Source organism: Natator depressus, chromosome 1, assembly GCF_965152275.1.
Source record: "Natator depressus isolate rNatDep1 chromosome 1, rNatDep2.hap1, whole genome shotgun sequence".
Lineage (NCBI taxonomy): Eukaryota > Metazoa > Chordata > Testudines > Cheloniidae > Natator > Natator depressus.
In genome coordinates, this window is record NC_134234.1 from 233894092 (window position 1) to 233914492 (window position 20401).

Consider the following 20401-nt stretch of genomic DNA (forward strand, 5'->3'; position numbering starts at 1 on the left):
AGATGTGGATAAGTCAATCATTCTTTTTAGTAATCAGTTATAATTAGGACTGTCGATTAATCGCAGTTAACTCACGCGATTAACTCAAAAAAAGTAATTGTGATTAATCGCACTGTTAAACAATAGAATACCATCTGACATGTATTAAATATTTTGGATGTTTTTCTACATTTTCAAATATATTGATTTCTATTACAACGCAGAATACAAAGTGTACAGTGCTCACTTTATATTATTATTTTTTATTACAAATATTTGCACTGTAAAAATGATAAAAGAAATGGTATTTTTCAATTAACCTCATACAAGTACTGTAATGCAATCTCTTTACCCTGAAAGTGTAACTTACAAATGTAAATTTTTTTTGTTAAATAACTTCACTCAAAAACAAAACAATGTAAAACTTTAGAGCCTACAAGTCCACTTAGTCCTACTTTTTGTTCAGCAAATCGCTAAGTCAAACAAGTTTGTTTACATTTACGGGAGATACTGCTGCCTGCTTCTTATTTACATCACCTGACAGTGAAAACAGGTGTCCGCATGGCACTTTTGTAGCCGGCGTTGCAAGATATTTATGTGCCAGATATGCTAAACATTCATATGCCCCTTCTTTCTTCAGCTACCATTCAAGAGGACATGCTTCCATGCTGATGATGCTTGTTAAAAAAATAATACATTAATTAAATTTGTGACTGAACTCCTTGGGGGAGAATTGTATGTCTCCTGTTCTGTTTTACCCACATTTTGCCATATAATTCAGGTTATAGCAGTGGATGATGACCCAGCACATGTTCGTTTTAAGAACACTTTCATGGCAGATTTGACAAAACGCAAAAAAGGTGCCAATGTGAGATTTGCAAAAACAGCTACAGCACTCGACCCAAGGTTTAAGAATCTGAAGTGCTGTCCAAAATCTGAGAGGGATGAGTTGTGGAGCATGCTTTCAGAAGTCTTAAAAGAGCAACACTCAGATGCAGAAACTACACAACCCGAACCATCAAAAAAGAAAATCAACCTTCTCCAGCATCTGACTCAGATGATGAAAATGAACATGCGTCAGTCTGCTCTCCTTTGGATCGTTATCAAGCAGAATCCATCATTAGGGTGGTTGAAGCATGAAGGGACATATGAATCTTTAGAGCATCTGGCACATAAATATCTTATGATGCCGGCTACAACCCGTGCCATGCGAATGCCTGTTCTCACTTTCAGGTGACATTGTAAGCAAGAAGCAGGCAACACTACCTCCTGCAAATTACAACCAAACTTGTTTGTCTGAGCAATTGGCTGAAGTAGGACTGAGTGGACTTGTAGACTCTAAAATTTTACATTGTTTTATTTTTGAATGCAGTTTTTTTTTGTACATAATTCTACATTTGTAAGTTCAACTTTCACGATAAAGAGGTTGCACTACAGTTCTTGTATTAGGTGAACTGAAAAATACTATTTCTTTTGTTTTTTACAGTGCAAATATTTGTAATCAAAAATAAATATAAATTGAGCACTGTATATTTTGTATTCTGTATTGTAATTGAAATCAATATATCTGAAAATGTAGAAAACATCAAAAATATTTAAATAAATGGCATTTTATTATTAACAGTGCGATTAATCACAATTATTTTTTTAACCGTGCAATTAATTGCGATTAATATTTTTAATCGCATGACAGCCCTAGTTATAATTCAATTGTCAAAACTGAGAGAGGAGGTGGCCCAGTTACCTGTCATTATGGGATAGCAGAATACATGAATTAAAGTTTCTTCTTGAACTACTAGGACACATCCCTGGTGGGACCTGGCATAGTTCCAACCCTGGCTGTAATAGATTTATGCCTCCTGTTTCCATGTTTCCCTTAGTTATGTGACTGCATTATATCTTTCCTCGAGATAAATATTGATATATGTGAACAAAACTTGGAGGTTGAGCTTCTTGGGTTTCAGTGCTATTCTGAAAATCTCATATTTGTCCCTTAATATCCTTATTAAACAAGCATTACCATCTGCCCCAAAATGAAAGTTAACATAAAATGTGAGATTAAATTCAATTATTTTTATTTAAAAATGTAAGTCAATTTAAAACTGGTGAAAAATACATAGAAATATGACTTTCCATATTGGATCAGACAAGTGGTCCATCTAGGCAGTATCCTATCTCAGGCACCTTAAAGACTAACAGATTTATTTGGGCATAAGCTTTTGTGGGTAAAAAACCCCACCTTTTCAGATGCATGGAGTGAAAATTACAGATGCAGGCATAAATATACTGACACATGAAGAGAAGGGAGTTACCTTACAAGTGCAGAACGACTGTTAACAAGGCCAATTCTATGGCCAATTCTAAGTCTATTCGACACTGGTGAGGCCTCATCTGGAGTACTGTGTCCAGTTTTGGGCCCCACACTACAAGAAGGATGTGGATAAATTGGAGAGAGTCCAGCGAAGGGCAACAAAAATGATTAGGGGTCTAGAGCACATGACTTATGAGGAGAGGCTGAGGGAGCTGGGATTGTTTAGTCTGCAGAAGAGAAGAATGAGGGGGGATTTGATAGCTGCTTTCAACTACCTGAAAGGGGGTTCCAAAGAGGATGGCTCTAGACTGTTCTCAATGGTAGCAGATGACAGAACGAGGAGTAATGGTCTCAAGTTGCAATGGGGGAGGTTTAGATTGGATATTAGGAAAAACTTTTTCACTAAGAGGGTGGTGAAACACTGGAATGCGTTACCTAGGGAGGTGGTAGAATCTCCTTCCTTAGAGGTTTTTAAGGTCAGGCTTGACAAAGCCCTGGCTGGGATGATTTAACTGGGAATTGGTCCTGCTTCGAGCAGGGGGTTGGACTAGATGACCTTCTGGGGTCCCTTCCAACCCTGATATTCTATGATTCTATGAATTCTGATTCTCCACTTGTAAGGTAACTCCCTTCTCTTCATGCGTCAGTATACTTATGCTTGCATCTGTAATTTTCACTCCATGCATCTGAAGAAGTGGGGTTTTTTACCCACGAAAGCTTATGCCCAAATAAATCTGTTAGTCTTTTAGGTGCCACCAAACTTCTCGTTGTTTTTGTGGATACAAACTAACATGGCTACTCCTCTGATACTATCCTATCTCTGACAGTGGTCAGTGCCAGCTGAATCAGAAAGAGACGGGAAAATCCCTGCATTAAAAAAGACATCAACCAGTAATAACTTTTAGATATTACTGAACTGGATTAGATTCAAAATGGCAACCTTGTGGTAAAAGGCTTTATATTCCCCATAGCCAGAAATAAGTCAAATGAATAAAATAAATCCACTTTCCATAGTGATCGTTAGTTTTATTTGAGCTATATTTTACTCAAACAGTGCACTTCAGGACACTCAGTGGCACCTCACAACTGGAAATATTGGCTTTCATGCTCTGACTGATCAGCAGTTTATTCCAGTTAATGACAGTGCGAGTGACTGGGAGCTGCCTTCGTAGAATTTTTCTCCAGATTTCATCTGTCAAAGCTTGGAAGTTTTCCAGCATGGCAATGTGAAATTTGTTGTCTTCAGTTTTTATGAGTTTCACAAAATCTATGGCCAACTGGGCTGGGTCAATTACATGCAAGGTCTCTTCAACAGTCTTGCAGACTGTCATGTGGAGATTAGCATCTTTAAAGTAGTGTACTTGCATATGAATGGCCCCTGTAACCTGAGTAATAACTGGAATCTGGGAAAAAGTCCATTCATCTTTCCAAAGGCAATTCCAGAAACCCAACTGTTTGTACTGATGACCCGCAATACAGACCACAAATATCTGCCTGTTTTTCAATGTTTTTCTAAACACACTGCAGTCCCCTGAAGGAAAGTGACTATTCACATATGCCTTTAAAGCACTATTTAGGGCTGTTCTCCATAGCTCTGTCTCATCCCATGCTACCCTATGGAGCTGACAATTGTTTGATATTCCACTCAAGTGATCAAATTTGAAAGAAAATTTATTTTTAGGGTCAAAAAAGCGATTTCCTCCTAGGTCATTGTAGTGAGTCACCAGCACATTGGTTCCTTTTATTCAGACTAAGGTGAAATTGTTCTTATTGTGATGGGCACAGACCTGGGCAGCCTCTTGCCTCATCAGGTCATCGTCCTGGACCAGAATACGGAGATCTTCAAAAACACTGCAGAATTCGCCTGGAGGTGCCTGATACAGCAGATGGCATATGACCCACACTTTCTCTTCCTTAGACAAATCACATTTGTTGGACATTGTGGTATATTTCTATGGTGGTGAACCTGAAATGAAAGCATGAACAATTTGCTAACGTGAAAATTGTTATTAAAAATATTTTAGAACACCTGAGGATGTCACAGCAAAAACGTTTCTTGGTAACATCCAGAACTTTTGTGTGTGCTCTAAAGCTGTACCTGGAAAGATCTAGAAATATTAATGAGATCAAAAGAAAATGATTAAACAGAGCTAGAGCTTTTGGAAAAATTGTCACAGTGGAAAATATTTACTGGCAGCACATGAAAAACTAATTCTCCTAAGCTATGGGCATGTTTATGTTGTCATATGAAAGACGGTTGGCTAGGGATCCACAACTTAGGATACCAGAATGAAAACTCAACTATGGAGAGCTTCAACATGAATGTTTTAGATACCCAGAAACATACTCAGAAGATGCAACGCTTTTGATAAAGCAACAATGAAATAAAAAGACTGGAAAATAATAGACATAGTAACAATAAAAATCACCACCCTGGAAAGCTCAAGAACTTTTGATGATGTAACAGTTTTCTGAAATGGCCCTAAAAAATCTAAAGCAGCTGAAGCGAGAACAGGTGGAAAGAGTTCTGCATAGATCTAGAGCAGTTCCCAAAGCTTTATTAGTTCACCTACCACCTTCTTAGAGAATTGTTGTGACATGAGCAGATGGAACATCAAGTGCACACACTAGCCCTGGCCCCCGGATCATGTTCCACACTTTGGAAACCCCTGATTTAGGGCATATGAAAAGCAAAAAGCAACAGGGAGTTTGCCAGGCACTTGAACGCTGGAGGAGGTAAGGGCTGCAAATGACCCTGGGAATATCCAGCTGGTTCAGTGGGGCTAAGAAGTGGGATAAATGGGCAGGGGGATAAATCCCCAGGGCGAGCCTGTGGCTTCTGGAGGGTGGGATGAGGCGGGCACTGCACGATCTAGCCATGGGGCAAAGGGAGGAAGGGCCCTGCTGGGCAGGTTCAGAAGGCCAGGCGGACACAAGGCAACACGGGATGGAACCCGCCTCTCTGGCGGGATCCGACTACGGCAGCTGAATTGGCCCAGCTGTGTGGCGTTGCCAGGGTACCGTGTGAGCGCGGGAACAGGTCAATCACCTTCCTCCGGGCCCGCCCGGGAGCGGGTCTCTTCGCCGGCCAGGCGTGGCGAGGGGCCGGAAGAAGCGGGTCTAGTCGCGTGGCCTGGGGCGAGGGAGGAGGGGCAGGGGGCGTCCCACGTGGCCGGGCCGTTTGTGGCGTCACAGGCCCCCCGCGTGCCGGCCGGCGCTCAGGCGGCGATGGGTTCTCTCTTCCCTCTGGGCAGCGGCGAGGGCGGTTGGCCGGGGAGGGGCGGGATCCCCGCGCGGTGGGGAGGCGGGGAGGAGGGGTCCTGAGAGGAGCCGGGCCGGGGTGATGCCGCTCTGGGAGCCGCTGCTGACACCATCGGAGTGACCAGACCCCGGAGAGGCGCAGGGCGATGCGGAGTCCACCATGGAGGCCAAATATCCTTATCATCGACCCCGCCCCAGCCCCCGCCGCGCGAACAGGGCGGGACAGACTCCCCCTCCCCTCTCCCCCCCTCCCACGTGCACTGGGCACGTCCCTAATAGAGAGGACCCCGCCCCCCGCCGCTCGTGGAGAAACACTCTCCCCGGCCAGGCCTCCCCGCCCCCACAGTAGGGAGACCCCCCCCCCCGAAGGAAAAAAGAGTCCCCACTGGCCAGTGATCTCCCCATACGCACAGTGCAAGGCCAGCCCATCTTCCCCCAGACCTCCCCCCCCAACACCCCTCCCTGCTCTGACACTGTTTTGAAACCCCATTAAGCTCTTCTAGCCACCCTGATTAAGAACCCAAATCTTCTTCATTGTCACTCAACCTTGTGAGCTCCCTGTCCACATGTTGACACCTGGCTCCCCATTGCTTTCACACTCCTGCACCTCTTCTACCCTTGTTATTGCTTTCCTCCACTACCCTATTTTCTTTAATCTGTGAATCCCCCACCCCCTTCACTCTTTACCCGCATTAAACCCTTATTCCTTTTCACGTTTACTACCATTGGATGTCTTAACGCATCTGTTCCCATTTATTGTCTATGCCATTTCATCTTTCTTATCCCTTTTTGCCTTTCTTCCCCATAGGCTGCTCTTCCTCCTCCAGCACCCTTTAGCCCAGCATTGTAACAGAATAAATAACAGAAATATTTTTCAGTTAATTATTTGGAACCAGAGATGGAGAAAGTATAATAGTAGAAAAATCGCTAATATGTTTGGCTTAAGAATCAAATGCATTTTCCCAAAAAAATAACCAATTAAATGCGTTACACGTTTCCTTAACCTGTTTTTCCTTACATGGTTTTTGTCCATCATTCAGGATGAGTTTAGAAGCGGAAAGATTAATTTAGACAAGACGTTGAAATTACTTGTTAAGTTAAACATCCCTTTTGATTACGTTCATGTAAAATATGTTTTTAAGGTGAGAAAATAGCCATGTATTGATGTAAGTATATTCAGAATGACCAGACACCTAAGGGACTGTTTGGTTGGGTTTTTTGGGGTTTTTTTTTAAAATATTTTTGTTAAATAAATGTGCCAAATTAACGGCTGAGTGGACAAAAGTCTTGTATTTATCTGTAGCATGGATATCTCATAGGCAGCATCAATACAATCTCTTTCTTACTGCCTCCCCAACATGTTCTGGGATCATCCCTAGGTGGTAGGAGGAGAATTCAGTCTCCACAAAACCAATACCCTTTTTAGTTTCATTAGAATTGATGATGTTTACATCTTGCTACAAGGAACTGGATTAACTACAAAATTAATTTAACAAAGGCCACTAATCAACCACCAGTTGGCAAAGGGTTTACTGCAGCGTTTGGATTTCAAACACACTAATAATTGTCAAAAAGATAATTAACCAATAGGATCTCAAAGAGTCAAATTCGACAACTATCGATCAAATTTGTGTTAATTGTTATTACAAGAATAATAATGATTTGAAATGGAATGTGTATGGTTTTAAAATAACATTTACAAGTCTCGAGTTTTAAATTAGCACTGAAAGCTTGGCAGGTAGATTTCTTTGTAGAATGGTAGATAATATCAACTTCCAAAAATGTTGACTTGATTCTATTGTAGGATGTTCAAAATTGAAACTATTGTATTGAAAAGAAATCTCTTCCTATTCCTATGCTTTCCTACTCTATGAAAAAATTTCTAGAAATAATGTGACCATTTATTTTTATGAAGTGGATATTTTGTGGAACAGAAAATTCATGGCAATATTGGTGTACCCTTGTGGTAACTTTGTGTTTATGAGACACTTTTGCTGTTGCATTCATTTCATTTATTTGAAGGTGTTGACTTTGTTGTATGAGGCCGTATGTGGCTTGGATTCTGGCTACCTGAAGAATGACTTCTCAAACCATAACACCACCATGACAGTTCAGGTTAACTAAGGTGTTTCAAGATAACGCTCTCCAAATTTAAACACCGAGGCTGATGACAGAGCATTTTTGATGGAGGACCCTCAACTCTGGAATTTACTTCCTGTAGCAGTCTTACAAAGCCTGAGTGTGCTGACCCTTTGGACCCTCTTGAGAGTTAGCAAATTTTGAGTTTATTGCTTTTATGGGCTTTCTGTTATGTTTTTTTCGGGGAGAAATTTTAGGTAAATGACTGTAGACTGAAAAAAGAATAATTACTTGAAGGAGTGGCCTGTGTTGAATAGGAATGATCTAACTGGATACAGTACTATTACAAATTCATTGCTCTTTAAGAGAGAGTTGAAGGGCTATGACTAAACAGCTCATTCTGTATGAGAGACACATATGCAGGTGTTTTACCAATGTACTGCTTTTCTTTTTCTTTCCTTTTTTAAAATTTAAATATCTTTTTCTGGCATATTACTTTAGGTAAAATCAGAAGAAATGGGGAGATTAAGGTTTGTTAAAGAATAATACATTTTCTGAAGCTTTCATTTCAACAGGAAAGCCTTTTGTTAAACTTACTACATTTTCTGAATAGCAAAGAGTTGAGGTGCATTAATAAAACTAAAGATATGATAAGTAACTAGAGACACAGAGAAATCTATAGATTGCAGTGCTATTGTAGCCATGTCAGTCCCAGGATATTAGAGAGATATGTTGGGTGAGGTAATATCTTTTATTGGACCAACTTTTGTTGGTGAAAGAGACAAGCTTTTGAGCTTACACAGACCTGAAGAAGAGCTCTTTGTAAACTTGATAGCTTGTGTCTCTTTCACCAACAGAAACTGATCCAGTAAAAGATGTTACCTCATCCACCTTGTGTCTCTAATATAAATCTGTAGTAATCTGTCTATCTAGATACTTATATAGCCCCCATTACTGTAGTTTACAAATGCTTCCGTGGAGCTGGGAAGTTGCAATTTCTCAGTCAGTACTAAACATTTATTACTAGCTTTGTTCAAACAATCAGTAATAAGATACTAGTTTGGAAAGGAATTAATAGATTATTGTTAGAAGCCCCCCAAATACTTTTCTGTTGCATTGATTTTGGTTACTTAATACAATTTTTAGTTTTACGCCAGTTTACACGTTTAGAAATCTATTTCACTAATGACTAGATTGCTCAGGAGGGAACTAGTAATGTAATATTGAATCTTTCATCTCTAGGACACTGTTTCAAATCCATCCTAGATTGGTAGTGAACAAAAATCTTTATCAAATGATAGTTGGTCATTTTCCTTGTCAGCCCGTTTTTACTAGGCACTAGCCACCATGGCTGACATAATATAAGGCACTAATTACTATCCTCCATGGTAGTCTCAGGGCTTAAGAACTGAATAATACTAAATTTCTCTCAACTACAGTGGTGATCCTTGTAGAAGAGAGTTGAAGCACATTGATAGAGGGTAGTGCAATGAAGTTTTTATTTAAATTTCCTGTGCTGTGTTTGTTTTGCAAATAAACAGAGCTTGTTCAGTCACAAGGGCTAGCACATTATGGCACCTTTTATGAACAATAATTTAAAAAAATTAAAGAGAAAAAAGTGTACACTGGGAAAAGTGAATTCCATATATTATTTAGACAATTTTAAAAGATAAATTATTTTGGTGAGTCTTTGAAAAATGTGTATGCCAGAGATACTCAGTTATCCTCATTCTAATTTATTTCTACCTCTTTTTTCACCATTCTTATTTTCTAGTGGCTTTTGATAATCAAACATTGAAATGAATCCATATTCTAACATTTTAAAAGCTCCATTTACAAAAAACATATGTATAATTTAGGAATTCTAAGTGTATGAATAGTTGGTCAGAGCTTAACTGATCTTAGTCTCTTAAAAGTTGAGCAAAGTCATATCTTTAAACTAGAAAAAAACATCTTAGGTGTGACCTGCCATAGGATTTTGATCTTATGATAATTTGATCATTCTTAATTCACTTGTTTGAGGAATGTGTACTCTTCCAAATTTTAAAATAGAGCCTTACAGTATTTACAAAATTATTTAAAATAGTAACTGTTGATGTGTAAGAATATATTTACTTTTTCACTATCATGATAATCATTCTTTGTGGTACAGTTTTATGAAATTAAAATACATGTTTCAGTACAAGATTTTGTTTTGAATTCATGCATTCTAATCTGATAATATAAAATATACACAAATATTTTGCAATTGACAGTATGCAGCGTTGTTATGCAATACAATTTAAACTTAATTACTTAAAATAATAGACATTTTTAAGAACCAAGGCCAAATGCTAAGATTTACTATCTGCATCACCTGTTAGAACAGAATAGTATTGGATCATGACCATGTACTGAAGAAACATTATGGCTCAATGTTTTAACTGATGTAATGGCTCTGTTACATTTTTACGTTTTAATGCAGTGATTTTAATGTATGTTTGTACTCAATCATTTTTGTTTTCAGAAAACAAGTAATCAGCGGAAGACTGGAACTATTACTATCGAAGAATTCAGGGCAATTTATCGAGCCCTTGCACACAGAAGTGAAATACATGAACTTTTCTGCAGTTATTCTCCAAACCGCAAAATTCTACCTGAAACAAACCTGATTGAGTTTCTCAGAAAAGAACAATTTGTAATTGATGCTGATGAAGCAATTGCCTCTGAACTCATTGCAAAGTATGAACCCATTGAAGAAGGTACACTATATCTTTAACATAACACAAATGTTGGATTTTCAGATTTTATTTTACTGTGTTACTATTTATGTATGTATGTATATTTATTTTTGAATACTTAACTGACTATAAAAATATTATGAAATGTATGAAAAATCTGTAAACTGTGTAAGATAAGTATCTGCTTTCCTAAATAAAGTAAGAGAGAATTTGAGATTTGTTAGTAAGCACGTGGACAGAATATTAGTTGTTTTTCAAATTCAGATCCTTAAACTACGATGCATATATTATCACAAGAAATCTTTAATACATTCACCATAAATTTATATAGGATATGGCTCAAATGTAGGACACACAATTTCCTATAGGTAGGTGATTCAAATTCCAGTTTTGTACCCCAGACCGGTCCAAAAGTTGTATAGGGTCTCCTGTGTAGAAACATTTTATGTAAGATCATGGAAAAATATGGCTAGCCCTGAATATTTTGTTAGGCCCATGAGAAATGTGAAATGGCTCTTGCTGTGCTGGGCTGTAAAACTGTCTGACACTTCTTGTTGATTGAACTAGTCTATCAAAACTCATTTTGTTTTATTAATCAAGATGAATTTGAATCATGCGCTAAAGAGATGAAAAATGAAAACTGTATGTCCTTAGCCAAATATCCTCTCCGTCATATGATACTGCTCTTCAACATTAGCTTACAATAGAAGAATAAATATTTTAAAAATGTATTTTAAATGTGCAAAAGTAAAATGAAGTTTTGAATCATTACTTATTTTGTAGCTAGAGACCTTTTTTTAATTTGTCTTGTTGAAACTTGAAGACTAAGGACAATAATTATTAAAACAAGAATAAATCATATCAGAACTAAATTATATGTAACTTACTTTAGCTTAAGAGATCTGTTTCACAACCACATTAAAATGAAGATAATTTTTTGTGAGCTCCTTAATAAAAGAGTTTGATTTTGTTATGTTACTTGTAAGTCGGTTTTTGTTAGTATATTGTTATCAGTTCAGTACAAGATAGGACATAGCTTACATGTCTCCGAATAGTACTAGCTTTTGATACATTACTTCAACCATGTCACTATTCAAGTCTGAATGTGTGTTTTTAAAATACTAATAAGTATCTATGTTTCTTTCAAGTAGTGACAGTCATACTTTTGGAGTGGGTACTTCTGTGGTTTGAACATTGTAAGGTAACTTACACATAAGACTCACAAAGTTGAGTTGAGTGCTGTTGGGAACTAAGCAAAAATTGATACAATCAAGACCCTGTATACTGTGCAACAAGCTGAATCTAAATTCTGCATTAAGGGTCCAGACTGTGTGCAAACTCAGTAAAATAATACAGCATTGGTGTATACTTAGTTCACATTTTCAAGAGTTACTTTGCAACCATGACAACTAGAAATATATGTATTAATTAAAAAAGAAAAATCAAAGCTTAGATTCTGAAGCATAATTCTGGGGGAAGGGGAATGCCACTGCAAATGCTATGGCCATGGAAAACACGCAGCCCTGAATATAACCCACTTATGCTATAAAACATAGCCCCAACAATAAAAATTAGTTAATGAATTACATTGTCTGCATTGTATTAAATTTGTGTGTAAGTACAAACAAATGTTGATAATACACCTATTTGGATTCTCCTTATGGGACATTCCATTAGGAGAATTGCTAGTATTCTCTATCTAGTGTTTTTGATTGCTCAGTATTCTGAGTGCAAAATGGATCATAAGAACGGCCATACTGGGTCAGACCAAAGTTCCATTTAGCTCAGTATCCTGTCCTCTGACAGTGGCCAGTGCCAGGTGCCCCAGAAGGAATGAACAGAACAGGTAATCATTCTGTGATCCATCCCCTGTTGCCCACTCCCAGCTTATGACAAATGGAGGCTAGGGACACCATCAGCATTCTCAACCAATTTAATTTTAAAAGCACCCAAGAATGCTTAACCAGTTGGATTGTTCACTTAGCTGAACATCTCCCATCTCTTTCTGGAAGAGAATTGATCTCTTGTGGAATATAAACTACAATATAAAGGCTCTTCCACTTTAATTGCTATGGTGTGAAATTATTTTCAATCATACCTATGTTCTGTATGATTTCATAATTCTTTTCTTGTCTCTTAGGCTATCAAGGAGTGGTTGGACTAAGGCTTGGGGGTAGTTTTACTCAGGGGCAGATCCTTTTTTATTACTTGGTGGGTTTTTAATTTATCAAAAATTATATATAGGTATACTACAAAAATATTAAAAATAAATGTACTAGCCTAAAAGTTGTCATCTTATATTACTTTTTTCCATTCCCTTTTCTTCTTCTTCTATGTCCTGATTTCATTCTTTTCTTAATTCCATTTTGTTTTTGTTTTTCCTATTATTTTCTGTATGTCCCCTGTTCCTTGGCATTCTCCTCTGCCCAGTTTTTCTTCCGCTCCAGTTTGATCCATCCACTGGGAATAAAGGGAAAAGAGAATTGTTAAGGATCATATATCCCATTGGCTCTTCCCACTGGCTCTCAACTTGCTAAGAGATGAATGAAGTGCTTATGTGGAGATGGAAGATCTTCAGGGGTCCCTTATCTCCCTTTCTGACTGCTACCTCACTGCCCTGGATATAGTGTCTGGGAAGACCATGGATTTGTTTTGCGTGTAATAGCTCAACTACTTCTGCTACAGTTTAGAAAGTGAAGGCTGCCTTAAGTGATGTAGCTTCTCTGCTGAGCTTCATTGCTCTGTGTGACAAGAGGCAAAATTTGCAACTCAGCTGAGAAGAAGCAACACGAGGGCTAATTATAGCTCTTTTTGGGAGCTGAAGTTCAGACATACCTCTTGAAATTAACCTGGGTGGGCTGCCATATGTTAGGTGATAGATCTCCCAGCCTGAAGGGCAGTCTGTCTGTCACAGTGATCTAGGATTGGAACCTGCACACCATTAACAAATATAAAGCAAGAAGTCACAGAACACAGGTCCCTCAAAATGAAGTGGTTGTCCTATTATAATAACATTAAAATTTCATTTGTTTTTCCACATTAAGATATCTTGGCAGCTTCATTTTCGAAAGGACAGAGCTGCTAGACTGTGCATCAGAACTTTTATTCTTGTATTACAAGAATGAAACTTATGAGCTGAGTGCAGTTTATATACTACATATGAACTATAGTCCCTGAACCCTCCCACAGCACTTTCCAGAACTGTTGAGAGAGCTCTCTTTCACCCTCTAAGAGTCCTGCACCCTTCTTGCGTGACTTCCTTTGCTTATGGGCCAGCTGGCCTTTTCAAATTGGAGCAACTCTAGACTCTGTATTGGTTCTGCCCCACTTCCATCTACTGTAGGTTCTCTGAGCTGTTGCTTCCCAGCCTGAGGCACTGCTGACAGCAAGCTGAGGAAAATCAAAGCTCCAGAGGGGAGAGAATATTCCCAGCTGGGGCAATATAGAGCTTGACTCTATAGTCTCATGGTCTTGGCATAGAACCCCCTGTTGGCCTTCCTGATAATACAAGAAACTGAGGGATTTTTGATGCTTTATTAAACATTTCTCACTGTCCAATCAGAGCTGTAAAAGCTTGGCATGCAGCCAATGCCCTTCTGAGGTTTTATTTTAAGATAGAAATCTTATATTGAAGTTAGACACCTTACATTTTCTGAGATGTAATGTGTTAATACTATATTAAGTAAAACTGCACTAAAAATGTTTTATTATTTTTGTAAAACTATTTTTACTGAATAATATGGTAAAAAGTATTAATAATAGTCTGGTCTGACTACCCAAGAACCTTGTGTTTATCCTTGTAATGTCTAGTTTTAGTTTTAATTTTAAATACTAAACCAAATACTTGTTTGTTCATCTGTGAGGAAATTGTCATAATAATTGGAAATAATAATATTCAATGAACACCACTGTGGCTCATGCTTCTGTTAATCAACAGATAATCCCACTCAGAATTATTTATTGGAAAATTTCAAACATGATTGACATGATAGCTCACTCATACGTAGTATATTATTAGTCCATTTTGTACAATTGTCATTCTGAATTGTGTATAGAATATTCTTAATCAGGATGACCTATTGAAATCCTGTGTCAACCTAACCTTATATATTGCAGTAAGTAAGTGAAGAGGGCAGATTTTGACACTTGATTGACTGGTTCACGATTAGTAATAGCCATTTTCTGATAAGCTTGATAGCATTGATATGTTAAGGTGAAAACAGCGAATAGTGACCAGACTTTATATATGTACACTACATAAAAATATCTATGAATGTTAATATCTGTGAAGGTAAGAGACTTTTTAAATGTATGAAACCAGATAACTATAAATTTGCTAATCGTATGAGGGAGCTTATATGTGTGTTTATTCCATTAACAGTGTGGAAAGTTCTCAAATTTGCTTTCACAATTCAAATTTCAGACATAAGAATACTGTATGAATAAGTTATATGGTGTGCTAAAGCTTCCCAGTTTTGGGAAGTGCTCCATCATGAATGTGAGACTCATACCTGACAGCTGTCCCTTATTTAACTTCCAAATTTGACCTCTATCCTATACAAGCCTTCTATTATCTCTCATTTATTGTTATAAATTTAAATCAGAAGTCTTGAATCATAAAGTGAGATTAAAGAAAACATCTTTAATACTAAATTAATGAGTTCTACATACCTTTAAGCTCTGTATTTTTCTTGTATGATCCTTTTTCCAGCATTTACTTGGATGGGATTTGAGGGATAAGATATAGATCTATGAATCAGACATGCCAAACCTACCAAAAAAAAAAAAAATCCCCGCAGAAATTGGGTTTGTTTTTGGCTTAATTTGCTTGTGAGTTGCTTGTTTGGCTTGTAGCTTGTTGCTTCTTTTTTTTTTTGATCGGCTCCCAGCAAGCCGGGGCAAGCAGGGGCAGAGTGGGGAGAGAGTCATGGGTGCACAGTGGGCCCACCACAGTCCCAGACTACACCCCGGGGGGATCTAGTCAGATAGAGTGTTGGGGTTCTTAGGGATTGGCTTGTTTTGGCCTTGTTTTGAAATGGGATTAGCTTGATTTTTGGCTTATTGTGAAAGTCGGGGTGCTTATTTACCATGTGAAAGTTGGCAACTGTGCTATGAATGCTTATTGTGGTCCTGGCTGGGATGATTTAATTGGGGATCGGTCCTGCTTTGGGCAGGGGATTGGACTAGATGACCTCCTGAGGTCCCTTCCAACCCTGATATTCTGTAATTCCTCTTCACTATTTTTGAAATGGGGGCCACTTTGCAAAAAACCTTCAATGTGAGAGCCACATCAACCCGACACAGACAGGTGAACACTCCCAAGTTCTTTGTTGGTTGATATGGTAATATTACCGTTATCGGTAATATTGCTTGGGCTGCACGAGGGAGTGTGGGAGGGGGCACAGGGCTGGGGCAGGGGCTTGGGGTGGAGGAGGGGCCATGGAAGGCTGGCTCTGGGAGGCTGCAGGTTGGGTGGTGGAAGAGCTATTCAGAACCTGCCCACTGGAGGGGGCGGCACTTACTTTGGGCAGCCCCGGCCCGGCCCCACGCTGCTCCTGGAAGGGGCCAATGTGCCCCTGCAGCCCCTGGGGGCACACGTGGCTCTGCGTGCTGCCCCTCTCTGCAGGCACTGCCCCCGCAACTCCCATTGGCCACAGTTCCCCTTTCCCGGCCCTTATCCCCTTGAGTCTTGGGGGCATGCTGGCCACTTCCGGGAGCAGCGTGGGGCCGGGGCAGGCAGGGAGCCTGCCTTAGCTGCAGCCCCACTGCGCTGCTGGAGAGTGTGATCAACCGAGAGCTGCATTTAGGGTCCATTGGAGCCACCACTAGCTTGCGGGCCTTGCAGTGAAGTACAGTGGCTTATTGTTACTATTGTCATGTGGTAGCATGCAAAAGTCCAAGTTTGGGAGCCTACTGTGTTAAGAATTACACAGAAACTTTGGAAAATACAATCCCTGCCTTGAAGACCTTGCAAATTCATATTTTGTAGGTGATAGCGGAAACCTAGCACCTATATATTTTAGCATCTAACAAGTTATGCAGAATTGCAGCTATCCACAGTGTTTATCTGCAGGTGGAAGTTCACCATTAGTTTATCCTTAGGAAGTCTGTTCTTTTTCCAAAAGGCATTAGTAGGAGTTATATGTGTATCAATTGCAAAATAGAACCCTTAGAAGTTAGGAATTATTACTTGTTGGTAATGCTTTTATTACAGCAAAACAACAACAACAAAGAAAGTAAAAACTATTTTCTTACTGGAGTGGTGGAAACAAGTATTATACTTACACTTTGCTTTTAGAATACAAGTTGTAATTTGTCATTGTGCCAACAAATTTAATTCTCTAGAGTTCTATTTTAGTATTTTAATCTTTCGAATATTAGTTTTTACTTTCAGTAATTATTTAAAATCTGCTTCTTATGGATTAGCATAGTGGAGAGGGTAACATCCTTCTCTTTAAAGAGATTGAAAGGATTCTTTGAAGTATTTGTCAGTCCACCTAGAATTCCTGACGAAAGCTACTCCATCCAGATGAATGGCAGTTTTGGCACACTCCCAATTTTAAGTGATGAACTTCTGAAGTTGCTGGCTACAGAGATCCAGAAAAATATGTCAGTCTAGCTAATGTTGGTTAACAATACTTTTAATGCAATTTGATAGAAAAAGTTCTGAGAGATACCACAGTGCTGTGTACTTTTTTCAGTCAGAGAAACATATCTGGAATGCAAAAAACAAAACAAACACTTCCCTAACTCAGAACGTGATGTTAACAGTGCTGATCTACCAACCCGCTGTAAGGAAGAAAAAAAAGTCAGTTCATGTACGCAGGTGTAAGGATTATAGTGCCAGCTTTTTCTCTGGAGATTATGAGATGACTACTCTCTGGCCTGTGCACAGAAGGCAACTATTCCACTTTTTCTGTCTCAAGCAGGGGAATAAACATACACCACAGGCTAAATGATTCTCCATGGTAAAAGACTCCCCTAGGGTCATTTTCCGAACTCCTTCCTTTTGAAAACTGTCTTAGTTTCAAGGAAACAAAAATGCTCTCAAGAACTAAATAAACAAAAATAACGCTCAACTCAACCAACTAACCAAAACACCCCCTCAAAAAAACAAATCACAGCAAAGAAGCACAAGGAAACAAAATCAAAAAGGCATAGATATAATGTTATCATCAGAGTCTTCCAAACTGTCAAATGAGGGAAACACATAATAAAATCTGGAAAGTCAGGACAAAATATTCCCCTTAGACATGTCTGAATCTATGATAGAGAGAACAGTTAACATTCTTGCTTTTTACATTGATTAGGAGGGAGGAAAAGAAAAATAATATTTTTTTTTTGGACAGAAGTGATTTGTACATCTTATTGCCTTCTTGGAAGAAACAAGATATTGTTGAATAGAAACATTCCAGTAAGGGCAGACCTAGGAATAATGTATGAAAATTTACAAAATTTCAAGAGAAAGTACCCCTCCACACACACATCCCTAAATATCTATCTGTAATGCAAATAGATTGGTGGCCATGCTAGCTATTTTTACAAGGATCCGAGGGGAGAAAAAGATTGAGGCTTTCCTTAAGGAGGAACTCTGAGGCCTTGGTGACAACCTTCTAAACATGTTCATTTATAGAGCAATGATATCAGAGCATTGCCACTGCAAAGGATAAATCATTACGATTAATAGTGAACAAAATACAAATTACACATTTTCCTTTCTGCCAGTTGCATCTATTGATATGCCCAGATTTTCTTTAAAGGACTGTGACCTTCAATACAGTCAACAGGGAGAAACATATTGCTGAGATATTAGAGGACATCTAGCTAACCATCACAGTTCCTGTCTTCTGCAACATTTATAGGCAAAGTGTTATTTGGGAGACTTTTGAATAAGACTTGGTGAAGCAGCTAAGGGAGAAAAGCATACTTTTCCATCCTCAAAACTCCAGAGGAATTTAAAACAGCATAGATTTGGCAGTGATTTCTTTTCCCCTTATTCCTAGACAGAATTTCAGAAGAGAGATACTGGTTTTCACAGTATGAAAATTCAGATATAACAAAAGCTCTACTATTACAAGGATACAAAAGCAATATCTGCCATACCATCAGAGATAGTCTAAAACGTATTAACGTATTAACATTACTTTTTTCTAACATAAGAGTGGAAAAAATCTGTACATGACAGGAGGGCTCAGGAAGCTAATAGAAATCAGATTATTCCTGGAAACGAAGTCTTGCCTTCCATTCATATCCAGTGTCTGGTATCTTATTCAGATGAAAACAATTTCAAGGAAGCAGTAAATGCTTGCGTCTTAGGGTGGAAGAGACACATAGGGCTCAGAACCAGAAAAGATCTTATATTTATAGTGTTTTGTGGTTTCTAAAAAAACAAACAAAACCATAATGTTCTTCAAGTAGTTGGAAATGAGTGTTCCACTCAAGTGTGCATGTACCGAGCATACCAAAGCTGGAGAGTTTTGCCTAGCAGTACCTGTAGGAGTGGCATTCATCCCCTCTGGCCCCCGCCCCTCAGTTTCTTCTCACTGCCTGCAGCTGGAGTCGGAGCATTCGGTGCCGTAGTTTATCTCACACTTGTTTATCTTAGTTTCTTGGGGGACTTTGTTGTATATAATTAGTATAGTTTAGTACTCCCTTAGCTGTAGTTTATAGTAGTTAGTGAGGATGGATAGATAGTCACCCTGGGTGATGCCTTCACCAGGGTTTAAAAATTGTCCATCATGTGGGGTGTCTATTCCCAATAGCGATCCCCACGTGTGCTGTTTGTTGAGCCTGGGAGAAGGCACATTAAAGAAACTTGCTTCATCTGCAAGTTTAGAAAGAGACTGCAGGTAGTGAGGGACTTGCATGTGAAACAGCATCTTCAAGAGCAGGTCAGGAGGCCCACATTGGCACCAGAGACCTCTACAGATCCTCGAGCCCTGCAGTGTCCTCCAGAGCCAATGCGGGATGTTGCTCCCAGCATGAGGTCTGGTGCTTCCCCAGTGAGGTAGAGGGATCATTCTCCTTCCTCTGGCCCTCCAAGGAAGAGATACCACAAGATGGACCGAGACCATTCCAGGACTCAGAGAGATTCCTCTTTGTCTTCTAAGAGCAGTGCTGACTGACACCATGATTTCTCCGGTATGCATGATGGGCCATTTATCCACTTCCTGCTACTGCGCCAAGATCAGTTGGACACTGTACTGTTGTCTGTGGTACTGACAACATCAGCATTGGTACTGACTGTCTCTATGCCACTGGCATGCCATGTGGCATCAGACCTGCTCTGCCCCTCTCTTCCTGATTCCCCAATAATTCAGGAGCATTCAGTTTCTTCTTCTTCTGCAGTGCCCTCAGAACTATCTGGTCTACTTGCAGAGTTGTCTTGTTCATTGTCACCGTATTCCTCTCTGCCTAAGAGTCAGAGTGGTGGTCAACATCCTTTTTGGTACCAAGGGGCCCATCTTTGGTACCATCAGGTGCTGTCTTTGGCACTGATGTTGTCTTTGCTTCAGCCCTCATCTTCGGAATCAGTACTGACCTTCGCTCTGGGATCATTGTTGGCTCCGGTACCAAGTGGAACTGCGATGTCTCTTTTGGTACCAAAGCACCAATTGCTCATTCACCCTTGCCATCTCCGTATTGTTTTTCAGATGAGGCTGGTTGTTTGATTGCCTTGTCAGGGTGGCTCTTCTGCTACCACCAGACGACTTCTAGGGCTCATTGAGATTGAGTGCGAGGACATCTTCCTCTTTTCCCTCGCCTTCAAAACGCTTTTCTCAGAAGATCCTAAGATCACCATCACTACTGAGATTGGCACCATTCCCTCAATAGGGATGGGGCCCTGGCCTAATACCTACTGGCCACTGAGCACTGGGCATCAGCTTCTAAAACATACACAATTATTACCCACTTGCAAATGGGTTAATAGCATAATGGCATTTTCCATCTATTATTTCTAAACACACATCCTATGGCTGCAAGGCATTTTTATTGCATTCCTTTCTAATTCCAGGTTCCTCTAAGCAGGCTCTCAGTTCTACTATTTTTC

General features: G+C 39.3%; 2 protein-coding genes across 2 annotated transcripts in view; one reads left to right on the forward strand and one right to left on the reverse strand.

The window, feature by feature from the left end:
- Positions 1 to 3336: 3336 nt before the first annotated feature.
- Positions 3337 to 5525, reverse strand: CAPZA3 (capping actin protein of muscle Z-line subunit alpha 3). The gene is given in 2 exon segments (XM_074949325.1): positions 3337 to 4256; positions 5340 to 5525. A coding segment is annotated over 1 exon segment (894 nt). The 5' UTR covers positions 4231 to 4256; positions 5340 to 5525.
- A 79-nt stretch (positions 5526 to 5604) lies between these two features.
- PLCZ1 (phospholipase C zeta 1) overlaps positions 5605 to 20401 on the forward strand; it is a 112123-nt gene continuing 97326 nt past the window's right edge. The window contains exons 1-3 of the mRNA XM_074938211.1: positions 5605 to 5722; positions 6570 to 6693; positions 10137 to 10371. Of these exons, the coding sequence (XP_074794312.1) occupies positions 5712 to 5722; positions 6570 to 6693; positions 10137 to 10371 (370 nt within the window). The 5' untranslated portion in view covers positions 5605 to 5711. The remainder of the gene's footprint in view (positions 5723 to 6569; positions 6694 to 10136; positions 10372 to 20401) is intronic.